The 15,945-nt window shown below is 43.3% G+C and overlaps 1 protein-coding gene across 1 annotated transcript in view; it reads right to left on the bottom strand.

The window, feature by feature from the left end:
• Window positions 1–1,450: 1,450 nt before the first annotated feature.
• LOC112454002 (eukaryotic translation initiation factor 5B) overlaps window positions 1,451–15,945 on the bottom strand; it is a 33,848-nt gene continuing 19,353 nt past the window's right edge. Inside the window, exons 15-16 of the mRNA XM_025015131.1 lie at window positions 6,672–6,833; window positions 1,451–3,465 (exon numbers count right to left, since the gene is read on the bottom strand). Of these exons, the coding sequence (XP_024870899.1) occupies window positions 3,358–3,465; window positions 6,672–6,833 (270 nt within the window). The 3' untranslated portion in view covers window positions 1,451–3,357. The remainder of the gene's footprint in view (window positions 3,466–6,671; window positions 6,834–15,945) is intronic.

The raw sequence follows: 15,945 nt of genomic DNA, 5'->3' as shown, positions 1-15,945 counted from the left end.
ACGCGCGATGCCGCGGTGCCGCGGTGCCGCGGTGCCTCCTCCGCGTGACAAGTATGGAAGCGAAATCAAGTTTATCAAGTCCATCTCTCGAGGGCGACCGACCTGATTTCGAATCGAATTTCGCCCTACCGCCACGATTTACGAGTTTTTACATCTTACGCCCCATATATGTATTTACACTTTACGCTTATGTACCCATGGAGTTAAACGGTATACATTACGTTTTTTTATAACGTCATGTTTCGCGCTACATCTTATGTTTCTTCCTGTTTATCTACCTGAAGTAAAATCCGCCGCGTGTTTATATCACGCCTTATACTTTTAACACACGTTACATAATTCTTGCTCTTTTTGAGATTAAGAAACGCATTTGCGAGTAGTTGGATTTTTTTCGGGGTAAAAGATGACTCAGTCGCGAATCGTATTCGCCTAATTTATATCCTTTAAAAGTTGCGTTGGAAGCCGCAACATTGAGTGTGAGGATGGGTAGCGTTCGGGAGGACGTCGGTAGTAGTGATAACAGGAATACTCATTCAGGTGATCGAACGTCGTACCACCGATCTCGCGGCACGTATATAGTATCGGTATCGGTATCAGTATCAGGCACGCGGGCTCCTGCTCTTCCACATTTCAGGTCGACTCGGGACTCGGCTCTCTTCGTAAACGTCCGCCGACTACCATCCTCTTTCATCCTCGTTGCTCGCTCCCGACTCCCTCGACCTCTTCTTCCCCCTTTCCCTTTCCTGTCAATCCCCCTTGCCCCCCACCGCCGCCGCCGCCGTCACGCAACTCGTTCACTCCATTTGCTCGCGGGTATGTCGTACGGACTTACGGAGGTGCCGTGTGTGTATCAAATATATGTTTGTGGGTACGTTGCTCCTCCTATATACTCGGTACTCGCTTGCGCCTGTTCTAAAGCGGACGCGAGCGCAGCGCGAGATGAGAGAGTAAAAAGCGATATTCTTCCTGATCCTTCCTACGGACGAAACGGCACGATTTCGGTCCAGAATCGTCGGACGCGCGTTTGACGCGATTTTATTTAGCCTATTTCCCCGGGTATTACTTTACACGCGTTCCCGCGTTTTACGTTGCAAATCTCTTCGTTTAGCAATATCACCAATGTACTCGCGGGAATTTATATTCTTACTATTCTTAGGCGCGTCCGACTCGCTTAGAATAATTCGGTATACTTATCACGGGATGGTATCCCATCACGCGAGATTATGAAAATAGTTTCCCACTAAATTGGAAACTAACGACCTGACCCGGCCATTGGTTTCACTTTGCGCAAGGCAGTGATCTCGCCGCGCTTCGACGGATTTATCGAAAAAGATGTTAGAGTTAGGATATAGGTATATCGTTGCATGTCCGCGAAACATTAACGTTAAGTTAACATACACCGTATCGCAGCGAATCATGACTCGTGTCGGATGAATTAACACTTGGACGGTTAGACATTATCATTATGCATACATTTGAATTTGGATTTTCACATAAAATACATACGTGACACGAGTACTGCCGCAAACACGTGAAATGCTCCGTGAAATTCACAGATCGACTCCACTTCCAATCAGCTTTTTATATTTATATACAACACAAAAGCATTTAAAAAAATTATATATTAATGTCAGTTTGTTGATGATGTCGAATACTTGAATATCGTAGTTTCGCAACCAAAAACGAGGCGCGTTCAGCGCGTTCTTCTGTTATTGGGAGAAAAAAAGAAAGAAAGAAAGAAAGAAAATTTAACGACTTTTCTTCGCGGAGAGTAATAAAACGCTTGCTTGATGAGCTCCTTGGGTTATCTAATAAGGCAGGACGCGCGAGAACGCCGCGCCGCGCCGTCGCGGTCGTATTATATGTATAATACATATATGTACGTGTACGCAAGTACCCAAGGTCCTCAACGGGTGTTTCGTTACCCTATGGTCTTTGCGAATGTGACACCAAGGCGCGCACCTGTCTGAAAGTGGTCGCGAGGAGTGCAGAGATCATTATTAGGCAGCTTTTGCGATATTATGTTTCGGATACGATAACCGTTAATAATCTCTCATTGTCAGTACATACTCATCTACATACAACACGTCACGTTATATTTTTATAAATATATTTTTTTACATATATTTAGAAAGTAATATATCCTCTCAGTAATATATCCATTTATAGTTTTATATCGTATTACTCTCAGGTGGACACGTAATTAATGGATAGTTAATTCTATCAATTCTATGCGCGACTTGGATGTTTATCGCATGGAAATCTGGTCTATCGCAAAAAGCGGCTCTTGGGATTCGTTTCATCGTCATCGTCGGGTCGGGACGCTTCGGGTGCACTTGGTCGTGTTCCGGACGCAACCGGAGGCGGAATATGTATGACATACCTTATTCTGAGAAGCGGCTTCCTCGTCCGCGTCGCCGCGATGCTCATCAGCTGACGGCTGACGGTTGATTCGTGTTTCACGCAACAGTTACGGGGAACAACAGTGTGTTAATCACGAGCGTGTAACTCACTTGAGTCCGTCACCCGATTCTTCTTTGAAATTTGTACAAAGTCGTCGCGGACAAATATGAAAAATGCAGAGAAACATAAGGCGACCGATGATCGACCGGTTTACATTATTGTGTCGATAAGGAGCGGATCTATCGATTATAATTACATGACGATAACCAGGAACATCTGCAACTGATTCGGGGGGCTGAATAAATCGTCAACTTTTGATAATATTTCCATCCGTTAATCGTACTCGATAATATTATATGTATATTGTACACACAATTGGGGTTACGTATTACGTCTCTTTTAATAAAATAACATATCCCGTCGATACATTTATTATATGAAATTATCTTCGACAGTCATTGAATTGGCGATGTGAGTATGAGTATCGAGATGCCAGCGAAGAAAAAGAAAAAGACATTTCGCCTAACGCAACGCTCAACGTCGGCGACGCGCGATACGTTGAGTGCATCCAGGAGTACGATCGCTCACTGAATCACTAACAATAAGTAACGATAGAATGTGATTGGTTCTTACCTTTGGATCTAACCATTAACCAATCACACTTAATTACTACTTAGCCGCTTAGTGAGCGGTCGTGCTCCTGATAGTCTCCTGGAATCTGGAATCTCCTGGATGCACCTGTTGTCGTCCTGCATTGCTTTCGTTCACAGCGAGACAAGTATCTCGCGTTGGCTGAACGATTTCAATCCAATCGTCTCAGCCCCGGCCGTTTATACTGTTAGTAATACGAGCGGCGACGTTTATATCTACACGCCACACGGGCGTGGCAGCAATGCGAATCGCGTGCACCGCTTCCTTCGAGAGGATATCCGGTGTGGATATCCTCATCGTATCCTAGAGTATCTGGAAGAGCTTCTTCAATTCCACCATGAGTTGCCAATCAGTCTTTAGCAGGTCATCTCTAAAGTAATCCTTGCATGCGTCTATACTCTGCCTGCTTATCTGTAACAGTTCGAGATATGGAGCTTCCGTTATCGGATGATAAAACGTGTGGTCACTACAGATTTCCCGTCCGTAAATAAAATAATAAAAGAAATCCTCCTTTTTCATATATATTAATCTCCAACCAACAAAAAAAATCTATTCTAATTCTCTATTCTAATTTTGTTATAATTTTATTTCTTGAATTTTACAAATTTCAATAAGCGGATTTCTAAACAGCGGTTGTTTGTTTCTAGTAGTGTTTAATAGTAGTAGGAGGATCAGAGTTGTGTAAATTATACGAGATGAAAGAAGAAGGATAAGAGAGGAATAATGTCATGTTTGTAATATCTTAAAGTTAAATCGAGCCCAAAGACCGATCGAGAACTTTGGTAACACGAATATAATCAGCGAATCGGATGATCAGATCGGATAATCGGAGCGTGTGGACTCAAAAGTAGACTGTGACACCATTCATCCGCGAACGTCGAGGCTTTAGGGGAAAAATGTAGCGTCATATGTGTTACACGTTCGAATGACGCAACTTGTAACGGAAACATGGGCGTCATTCGTATGACGTGGCAAGCTGGAACGATCTGTTAAAAGCGAAATCTTATAATAAAATAACGGACAGCTCCGTAATGTGACCGTTTTGCGAGCTGCACGCGTTTCTCAACGCGTGTGCATTTTCGCGTGATACGTGGAATCGTGACTAATTTTCACGTGGCGCTTTTCGCAAATAGAGAAATACAGGGCCCGTGTTGTGTATGTGTGTGCGCGCGCGCGGGCACGTTGAACCATTCGGAAACGTAACACTTCACAACTGTTTCCGCCCCCACTCTTGGCCGGAAGTCCCGTTTCATTCATGGATCGGTCACAATGGTGGTTTTACGCGGCTATTGAGGACGCCTGCCTCCCGCCACGCCCCTTCTAGCTTTCCTTGCTCCTCACCGCTTCTCGTCCTCTCTCTCTCTCTCTCTCTCACACACACACACACACGTTTTCGCCCCCCACGTGTTTCCCTCCCTTCCTCCTACGTCTGTATTACCGCTCGTAAAGTACGCGGAACGTTGAATATACAACAGTTCGCGGTAATCATAAAAAATTTCACCGACGGCGCAAAGCGCAGAACGAATTTGAAAGTTTAAGCTTTTCGCGCGAAGCTCACGATCACGATTACGCGTCTCAGATATTATTATGCAATTTCGGCCTGCGTGACGAATATATACAATAGAATCGTGCAAACATGCTCTATCGATCGATCGTTCCGCGATACCATCCTCTTCGGAGAAATTTACCGATCTTTATGCTTGCAATATTCGGCCGCGATTTTCCGTGATTCACTTTTCTCTTTCCGCTGCGTCAAGATTAGGAACAGATTATTCTCGCGGATAAATAAACGGACCTCTGTAAAATAATGACGAGAAATATTATTCCATGTGCCTAATATACATATATATATATATATATATATATATATATATATAAAATATGTGTGTGTGTGTGTGTGTGTTAAGCAAATCCCTTTGGCCAAAAGTAGAAATGAAAATATTTGTTTGAAAAACTAAAAGCGCGAACAAAGTATTCTACGTTGTCTATCATTTACAATTTTTACATCAAAAGCTTTAATTTTATTTAAATTTATGTATTTTTTTTATACTTTGCAATATTTATTGAGGTCGGAATAAAGTACTAAACTAACACGTAATACAATAATGTTGTACAATTTGTACTTTTGCTATTTTTTCACAAATTTTATATAGCTTCTTGCTTACATAGGAGCGAAAGTTGATCTTAAAACAGAAAGAAATGCTCTGATAAAAAAATGTGTTCGAAGTAAAAAGTTAATGTTTGTTTTCGTCCCACTTTGTTCGTGATTTCGTGCCTTCTTTCAGAGGCATTTTCTTCGAGCGTTGAAAAGCAGAAGCGTTCGCTCTATTTCGCCCGTATGAGCCGGCGTGTCGGCGAATCAGCGGATCAGCGGCTTTGGGAGAATTGTCGTGGGAACAAGATACTTCCGGAACTTATTCCACGAACCGAACGGTAACGACGACTTCCGCTTGCCTACCAAAGCACAGGAAGGTGCTTGAAGCACGATAGAAGAGGCCCGCGGAAAAGGGAAGGAGAAGCGGGGCAGATAGAGAGAGAAACAAGGAAAGGGGGGAAAGAATGAAGATGAGACGTCGGTTTGTACGAAGAAAAGGCATCGGGTACCGTTTCTCATAGAGAAAGAAGAAGAAGAAGAAGAAGTCTACGAAACATCCGTCTTAATTAACCGTCTTGATCACAACAGTCTTTACACACATTTCTACGAGAATAATGTAACGGCGACGGAGTAATTGAAACTTAATCCGCTCACTCCCGCTTTAGTCCTTCATTACTCTTTTCCGCGTACTCGACACGCGCGTTATATATGAAATTTTTATCTCTGGTTTATTTATCTATAATTTGGACTTTTTTACGTGTATATATATATATATATATGTGTATATATATATATATATGAAATAAAATTTCTGCTCCAATGTTATCTATTATTTATACAATATATTTCAACACTTGCCTTTGTACTGTATTTAAATATTTATTTAAATATTTGAAGAGACGCGTCCTATACTCGCGTCAATTCTTTTGGAGCCCGATAGACAGCACGAAAGTGCGATCAATTAATAACAATAATCGCTCAAATAAAAAACTTTGCACGAGCAAGCGTTACGAAGCATCTGAGCGAATCCGGCCGAACGCGTCCCGTAGCCGATATCCTCGCCTGAAGGAGGAAGACGAAAAAGGAAGAAGAATGGAGGGAGGAAGGGAAGGGAGATGCGGAGGGGGAAAGGCGTAGTAGCGAGCTTCTACGAAGGCCGGAAGCCGATGGCGGGCGAGTGATCGCCGCCGGATGTTCATCTTCCTTTTTCGATCTAGGTCTCGCATACTAACAACAAGTCGAATTTGCGTCAAGGTAAAAATGTGCTTTTCAGTTTTGCACGGTTTAGAGCGATTTAGCGAGTAAAATAATATACAATTCAACAGGCTGATTATAAAATCGCCAAATTTGAAACCAACCGATTGTGTGGATTTGTCACGATACGTAACATATTCATTTTTTCGCAGCTTACGGTGTTTGATTTCGGAAGCTGAAAAATTCTTCTCTCGAATCACAATCGTATACCATAATTTATTTTTACATTTAAAACAGAAATTGATCAATTAACGATCAGTGTATATACCTTGCTGACGAGGAAATCTTTCGCCTCGAAATGGCGACCAAACATCTTGGGTGCTTCTCCTGGTACGGGCTCGATTTTGATGCAGACTTCTTGGCCTTTCCTAGCCGATTCCACGGGCTTATGATTGTACTCTACACTAGTTACCATGCCCAAGTCAACAAACTGAAACGATAGATTAACATATTGATTAATTGAAAGAAATAGCATACGATACATATATATATTTTGCAATGAAAAGGAATGTGACGTTTGCAATGATCGAGTGATAGCAATCATCTACATCTACGTGTTATATATATTTGACGCGACATAACTTGTCCCCCACGTAAGTATCTAATTAATTCATACAAATATATTATACACTTGGATGACAAGTTCCGAAGAATTTTAGAGTCCAAAGAATTATTTCACTAATACAAAGGTTTCGTTGATACAGAAATGTTTATTTTCAGATGTATGATCTCAATCAGAGAAATGTGATCAAAGTCAAAAAGATCTGATTGAGGATCTGCTTGCCGTAGCTTCCTCCCTTTCCTTCCGTCTCCGTAATGGTGATTAAGTAACGTGACACCACATTCATCGCGTGTGCGTTCGCTTGATCTGTCGTCATAGGTCATATAGAGGATATCCGAACGCGATTTAAGCGGATCTATCCCGCGAACGAAGCTTCGGCATCGTAGCGCAACTTTCTGTTTTTCGGTCTTTTTTTCGCCATCGATCGTCGACGTCTGGTCGCGTGGGTATAACTCTGCCTAGGCACACCTTTACCGCGACCGGAAGTCGAGACAGCCCAGTATACCTGAAAGGCACAGTCGGGCCAAGCCGAGCCGAGCCGAGCCGAGCCGAGCTGTGTCGTGCCGTGCCGTGCCGTGCTTGCCTCGCAACCGAGTCCGAGACGTGGGTACGCATTTTCGTCGTGAATACCGGCGAGAATCGGTGAACCAAGTAGGTAGGTAGGGAGGCGGGCAGGCAGATACCCGCATATATGTACGTAGGCCGGCACGCAGTAGGCTGGCTCGCCGTAGACAGATCCACCGGGTGTTCACAAATATCCGTATCGCAAACGACGAAAAATTGAGCTACAAATCACCGGACTTCCGGTCAAGATTTCAATTCTTCGATTTTATTCCGTACTGTTGTAGCAATGTATAAAGTATTCCAAGGAAATATCTAGGAGACAGCGTACTTATAGTCATTCTCTCTCGCTCTCCCTTTCCCCGCCTCTCTCCAGATATAATGACGTTATTATTAGTTAGCAACTCTAGCTTGACTGTAGTTTCAAGCATTTTGATCACGCAAATTAGACATTGCAATAATAAACGCGGGTGCAATCCATCGCGTAAGTTTCGTTTTATAAAAAGAAATGAAGAAAACGACGAGTTTTCTTCAAGATATAGATTTTCAATATCGATTCGTAGAAAATTGCCCTGGGTGCAAGCTTTTCAGCGGGCGCCGTTAGACGGCTGCAGACTGTGGGTATAGGTATATTGAATCTCGAGACACGCTATATAACGGTGTATACAGGCGAAAAAGCCCCGAGCACGTTGCCCCGCTGGCGCGACACACCTGTGGCCGCGGGAGCGCAAAAGTGGGCGACAAACCCGGACGCGGTCTCGTCCAGGATTTGCAAGAGCGCTCCGCCGCGCCGGCCGTGGCTAGCCGTGGTTAAAAAAGACCCAGCTTCTGCAATGTCGTTGGTCTCTCCATGGGTCTCTCTGCGTAATCGCCGGGGTGAGGGGAGGGGGGGTGCACGCGTAATCGCGAACTGCATAATCAGAATCTATAATATCCGCCTGTATACGTATCTATGTATATTATCGCGCGACATCGACCTAAAGACGAAAGACGTGCGAGTTTGAAATTGCGATAAATCTATAGGTATGTTCCCGCTCTCGAGTTGCGAAAAACACAGGAAATACATCCGCGTACAGCAGTATCGAATAATCTTAGGAAAATACGCCACGCACGTTACGAAAGAAAAAAGTATATCCGTTGTGGATCGAGCAGCGCGGAGATGCGAAAGAGAGATGACATCAATTTACCTCACGCAGTGGACCGCGAGAGATAAAACCTTGACTCCATTATCTCTCTACGTACTGTTTTAATATTTATCCCCCAAACTGCGTTAATTACGTATGTATTTCAGATGTTACGGCAGTGGGAGACAGCTATTCTGTGAGCGCGAACATACCTTGGTTCTTAAAGTATTAAGAAACACATTACGAAGATAATGATAAGCAAAAAGCTTATCTCGAAAGTTTATTTTTTTTCCCCGACTATGGCCAAAAATAGAGATACTGAATTCGCGAACAAAGCATGCTGGAAGGTGATAATGATACAGATCACGAGTTGCAACGTAGACGCACACGACAAGCCACGTTATCGTTAGGGTGGACAATGACCGGTTGAATATTCCCGCCTGTGTGTGTCCCGAAACCCACGCCAAGAGAGCAATACCTGGCTGGACGTTCAAGCCACCCGGTATTCCCGCCTAGCCGATAACTGAGGTATTGCTTCTCAACCCTTTCTTGAGTGACAGAACGCTGTGACTCAAACAAACCTCGTGAATTAACGACGATGAAACGTAGATGTAAGATATCTCTGGTTACCTTTAGTTTTCCAATGACTCTATTTTTCGAATTTTAAGCAAATTTTTCCATTTTGTTTTATAATAAAAAGAAATGTCAACATTATATATACCTACACATTAAAAAGAAACGTGAAACAACTATCGCTGAAAAGTTTGGAGCCACGGTTTGGTTTATTCCTAGAATACGCATACATACAGATCCAAGTTTTGCTCTTCAATTCTGTTAAGCTTAATTCAAAATCTGTTATTTATCACGTGGTAGATGGTCTCGCGATGCCTTTCATTCTTTTTGACTCTTTATCAAGTTACATTTTAATGCAATAATTACATGTGCGGTGTCAAGGAACGAAAAATGCATCATACAGGGAATATTGTACGTGTCGGAGTTAATCAGCTCAGACGTGAAAAAAAAAGATACGAACGTCCGTTTCCCCGCGCCGCGCGCCGTGCATGTTTCACGGTATACGCTCTTCTGTGGCCGACGTACTTTTATGGCGTACTCCCGTCGTCAAATTCTCGACACTCTGCTACGACCGAAAGGAATTACCATGTAGGTGCACGTGTGCAGGCGGGCAAACGAACCTTGTTCGTCCTCCGCTTCGACCTTCTCCGCCCTTTCTTTCAACCTATCGCGCCGCACGCCTCTCTCTTCAATCCTCTCTCAGCTCTGTTCTCTCAACCGCTCGAGGTTTTGAAATAAAATTCGGGATTCTCGAAGGACTAACCGCTAATTTCGTACGTCTCCTCCGCCTCCCCCCCCCTCTCTCTTTCTCTCTCTCCGTTTTCTTTCGTCTAGCAAATGTATAACATTACGCGACGTATTTTACGACTAACGTGGTCTCCATCGTTTTTGTCACTAGAAATTCCGGAAGTCTCGAGGTCGAACATCCGCGACTTGAGTTTCATCTACGATAGGCAATCTCGATCGTGAACCAAATAAACGATTTTTTATAAAGAGATATTATCGCGTTGTAAAAAGAGAAATAATATCTCCGATTTGAAAGTGATCACTTTAATCGTAGTATTTAAGAAATTTTTGACCGACGTATTAGATATCGACTCTTTCCTTTAAGAAGAAGAGGATTATCCCGGAAGATGTGTAGCGCTGAAGGGATGAGGCCCTAGTAGGCTTTGCAGCTTAAAAACCTGGTCATCACGTTGGGCATAACTCGACCCCTCGTCTTCTGAAATTACGGAAGCCATTACGAACGTTATCGGCGCGCTTTACCTTTTACGATTAACACGTCAATGGAAGGCGGGAGGAGAGGCGAGAGCGACATAGTCTCGCTCTCTCGAATGCGAGCCGGTCCGGTTACGCGTGGGCCCAGGTGTATATACTGTCTACTTAAGATTTATCTCGCGCGCGTTCCAAGTGTCCGAAAGACATGAGGACCTCTCGCGTTGCGCCACGTGGGCGGAGAAGAGACCCGCAGGATCAGCCGGGTTGATGGCGAGCATGAACCAAACGGAAAAGCATGCCCGTACACATATACAATATACATCTGCATGTACGTCTCATCCGCTCGTCTATCTAACCATTCGCGCGCGGACACCCACTCGTCTGCTGCAGTTTCTCCGATAAGTTCTCGCCATGCCATGCCATGCCATGCCACGCTACGTCATTCGGCGTTTATTATGAGTATTGACACATTTATTGTATTTGTGTGCTCGATCGCTCGATCGCTCGCCAATAACCAATTTTTTTTTAAATTAGCAATACATGCATATAATATATAAACATTATATATAAATAAAGAGTGGCTTGTTGTCTTATAATTGACCGCCCTGTTCGCGGAGGACCCCTTTACTATTCAACCATTCAACGGTCTCGCGCAATCATGAAACGTCGCGATCATCAAAGCGTGCCCAGCTGCACTGTATGACATTCGAAACCTCTATAGTTGGTGCAATTTTCAACAATTTACATTAAATAATATTAATACTTCTACAGGTTATTAGTAATATAACGTATATTTAATGTGATTTTGCGGTAGCTCTCTATTATAAATTTCTTATTAAGATAAAATTCAAAGAGAGAGAGATTTTTAGTGCATATAAATCACAAATCGTATACAGATATAATATTTTTCAATTATTCACGCGGTTCGGGATTTCGATTTGCCGCTACAGTCATAATACGATGTAGCCACGGTGCGGGGTCAAGAACCTTGAGTGTAAAATGCGCGGCCCCGCCCTAAGGATGGTTCGCGAAAAGTAAAACAAAGAGGAAAAGGATTCCTCATAAATTTGAATCGTGGATGCCGTAGAGAAGAGAACAGCTGCTCGTGAACATCCTAGGGATCACATGGAGTGAAAAGGGAAGAAAGGAGTTCTTAGAAAGAAGTATAGCGAGAGCCTCGACCTTGGCACTAAGCGCGCGCGCGCGCGCACACGCTCGCGCGCCATTTGAAGGCCGATCCTTTCTCGGCGCGAAATGGGAATCCGCAGATAGATGCGACTGCACGAGATGCTTAGCCGAAGGCTTGCTTCGTTTCGTGAAAATCATGCTAGACTATGTAAGTTGCACCTGCGTCCTGCGTGCGTCATACTCCGCCGTATGTACCGTAAGTTCCACCGCGGCACCGTGGTGTGTGTGTGTGTGTGTGTGTGTGTGTGTGTGTGTGTGTGTGAGAGAGAGAGAAAGAGAGAGAGAGAGAGAGAAGGTCTCTTGCGATACTAAGATATTATCCACGAGATGCGGCGAGATCCCGGCATGAGACTGAAACACGATGTGATTATTTATTCCGCAGGTATGAGATTTACACGCACGGCTTTCGCAGTCCGACTACAGCGGGTGCGTAACGGTACATAACGTTAAAAGATGCACGTGGTGAAAGAATATTGACATATATATGGAAGGTGGAGCATCCTCGAGATATCCTTGTGCATATCGAAAATCGCCTCCGCAAGTGCAATGTTTACATTTGAAAGATAAAACGATTAGATTGTGTGGCGCTACATGATGCTATGCATATATAAGATTCACGTGAAAGACCCTCGAACATATGTAGGAAACTAAGGAAATGAACATTTTGAGAAAAATATTTATATTGGAATTCTTTCATACATAATATCTGTGTATTTCATAGCGTGCAATGTATACATTTCCTTGTCAATTATCGTACATGTATCAATATGTAAAAGAATATTGATAAGTACTCGACCTTTTTGGACTACGTTTGCATATCAGAATTATTATCATGTAAACATTTAACCTTTCCTCGCCTGACTGTAATATCTTTTTGTCGACTATCATATATTGTTATTTATTCATTGTTAGATTTTATCGTTACAGGAAAGCACACGGTGTAAAAAGAATATTGAAACGCGGATTTGAATTTTTTTCCAAGTGCTTTTGAATGTCGAAATCATAATCGCAGATCCAATCTTTACATGTAGCGCCTTAGCAGCTTGACTATATAAAACTCTATATTCTATCGTGAACTCGTTATACGCATGCCATCGTCATCTGTTCGCGGAAATTTTATACATTGTCATAAATATTGATGTAATAAGAAGCGATTTTCCATGTTTCCCGGTTGGTGTCCCGGCGTACCGGAAATATTTTCGCGGATTTTTGCGATATTTACATGTGAGGCTTTCGCGGCCTGACTATAGCGTGCGTATACGCGGCCGCATTTATCGCGGGTGCATGCAAGGATAGACGAAAGACGAGGGGGTGGAACCGTTCTTGGCATACTAGATAGCAGACGTGGCGTGTCGCGACGCGTCTCGGCGAGAGCGAGCGAGCGAACGGGCTCACGCGCGCGCGAGACGGGAACCGGAAGTCTATTTTCGTGGCCCGCACCAATTTAGAAGGCTTTATAGTCCGTGCGACGAGAGTTTGCGGCTCTAACGGCCTCACCGCGTGCGTCGTCGGCGCTTTTGGACGCTGTTAATCGAGATTCGCGCCACGTCCTCGTCTTTCGTGAGCATTTAGGCATTTGCGCTCGCGGCTTGAAATTGAGTCCCCCCGGAACCGCGGGGAATCAAATGTCAAATCGGTAAATGACGAAAGAGCGAAGAGTTCCCCTAAAGACATGCCCTCTAAAAACAAACAATATGTATAGTATACATGTAATAAAAAGTAACAAGAAAAAATATTAAGTTACATTAAATAACATTATGCTTCTAAAAATCAGAAGTATGGAAGAGATTTTATTAAAACGCGAGAAAGAGGGGGGGAGAGAGAGAGAGAGAGAGAGAGAGAGAGAGAGAGAGGAGCAGCGCGATCACACGAGATGTCTCGGATTCGGAATTTCGAAAATATCAATGCCGAAGTTCCGAAATGAAAGAAGAATCTTCGAGATATTCCAAGATCACACGTCATTTCTCAGAAATAAGATTGCATACTGTTTTCGTGGATAATTTTGTTGAAAATGTTCCGCGAACTTTCTTGGAATATATATTGGGCAGTGTAAATATATTTGCGAGATTAGACAAACGTCTCGTTCCTGGGGTTAAAAGCCCGCTCGCGTGTGCTATTTAACGGACGTAAGCGTGTCCCTCACGTGTCACGTGTGCCGGAGCTGTTTACTCCTTTTCCGCCACGACGTTTTTTATCGTCGTTGGCAGAATTAATCGCAACCTCGAGTAAAACGATCTCGCCGACATTGGAAACCTCGTATCCGGCCGGACGTTTCCCTCTTCCTCTTCCTTCCCGTTTCTCGCTTCCGTTCTACTAGCCGCTCTTCTCTTTCCTCTAATTCTCCCTCTTCTTATAATACACAATGCCAAATGACAAGTTTTGCGTTTTGACAAAACGCTATTTAGAAACAATTCTTCTTTCTCAAAAATATAAAGAAGTCATTATCATTATTAATCGCACCTTTTTTTTATTTCCAGCTTTTATACATTATATCAACTAATCAATTAAAAAAGATAATCTTCCTATTTTTCACTAGTAAAATTTATTTTTCTACAAGATCTTTACTTTCCGTTCTGAATTATTCAAAAACTATGTATTTGCCTCGATTTTCTCGTTGAGATAAAATCTATTTCAAGTAAACCAAGAAATCTGCCATTGAGAAATAATGCTGTATATAGAATTTAAGTTGTGCGATGATTTATTTCGAGAACATTAATATAAAATTTTTTGCACGCGGCGCAAAACTCATTGTCAGACGGAATGTGAGTTAGAGAACGACAGGGCGATATTCAGAGCGGGGTAAATAGAGAGGAAGAGCGATATTGAAAAATAAGGGACGCCCGCGCCGTACAGGCTGCTGGTGCAGCACGAAAGAGCACAAACACACGCGTTCGCGGCGCTTACTCACCGACCACATCCCGTCTTTCCGTCTTTTGGTCTTCCGACCCTGTCAGTAGCTTTCGTGGAAACGCCTCTGGCTTCCTTCCGGCCGTTTATCATTCGTTAGACGGAAGGGCGGGCGAGCGGGCGGACGGACGGACGGTGCCGAACCCTCTCGACATGCCGAGTGCGGACGCGAGACGTTCGTCCTTTCACAAGAATGCATTCAGTCTGTCGCGTGTATAATAGTGGTAGTGAACGTACAAATGCTAAGTATAAGCGACACACAGTATCCTTTGGTATGCGACCGGCTCTTTTGAGGCTGGGGACAGTCCCTCGAGGTTAACTCGACACATCCGGTTCCGATTGATGTCGTCGAAATTATATGGGTTATATCAGAAAACATTCACGTGGTAAAAGAGATCCTGACTTTACAATGCTTACTTACTTACAATGCTCGTATAACAACTTAAAATGTTTTCAAGTTTTCTTAAAAATGAACTTTCGCGTATCGATTTTATTATCATTTTTGCTTCCTCATAGAGGAAGCTTTGTCTTCTTTATGTTCCTTTTTGTTAACGATGATGAAACGATATTGTTAAACTATATCTAAATTTTGCGTTTTCAAAAAAAAAATACCGACATATCGTTTATCTAACTTGTATATACCACGAGCTTTTTAAATCTGTTATATACTTTTAAATATAATATACATAATTTGTAAGGTAATAGAATGACGATATCTCTGAAAAAGATTGTGTTGAAAGTTTCGCTTCTCTGCAAAAATCGGAAGACAATTCGATTGATCTTGCCGTATTCGATTGGAGTAGCCGTGTCTCGCGTACTTACTTTTTTACTCCTCGGACGATTCGCCAAGTCAGGAAGGATCTTTTCGCGTACTTAAGAGCTCCCTTCTCGTTATACTTGAGAAGTTGAGAGACTAACATCCGCGTGCATCGGGGGCAATTGCGAAATGTCGCGTCGCGGTCTGAATACCTCTCAATAGAGAGATATCCTCTCCGGCTTGAAATTCCTATCTGCCGCGAATTTGCACGCGCGCATGCCACGGCGTATGCGCCAAGGAAAAGGAAGAGGAAACAACTGGCAGGGCGGGGGAGAGGGACGGTATGGGAGAGAAAGGAAGAACGGCTCTATGTACGAGCGCCTTTCCGCCGGAAGAGGACTCGCGCACCAGAGCGTTTCTAGTTCCTGTCGCTCGCCCACGAGCTGAATATAATTCCAAGTGAAATCGTTCTAAGCTACTCAGGTCCTTTCTTAACATTTTTCATTATCCACGAAAGACATCACGATACGCAAGTTGCTCAATAACGGACGTATCTCTTAATATTGATGCGACTTGGGAATCATATTTAAACCTCATAGATTATTTCTCTCTCTCTCTCTCTCTCTCTCTCTCTCTCTCTCTCTCTCTCTCT

The sequence above is a fragment of the Temnothorax curvispinosus genome, unplaced genomic scaffold, assembly GCF_003070985.1.
Source record: "Temnothorax curvispinosus isolate PA1 unplaced genomic scaffold, ASM307098v1 QBEX01004771.1, whole genome shotgun sequence".
Lineage (NCBI taxonomy): Eukaryota > Metazoa > Arthropoda > Insecta > Hymenoptera > Formicidae > Temnothorax > Temnothorax curvispinosus.
This window is presented reverse-complemented; position numbering and strand designations above follow the sequence as displayed.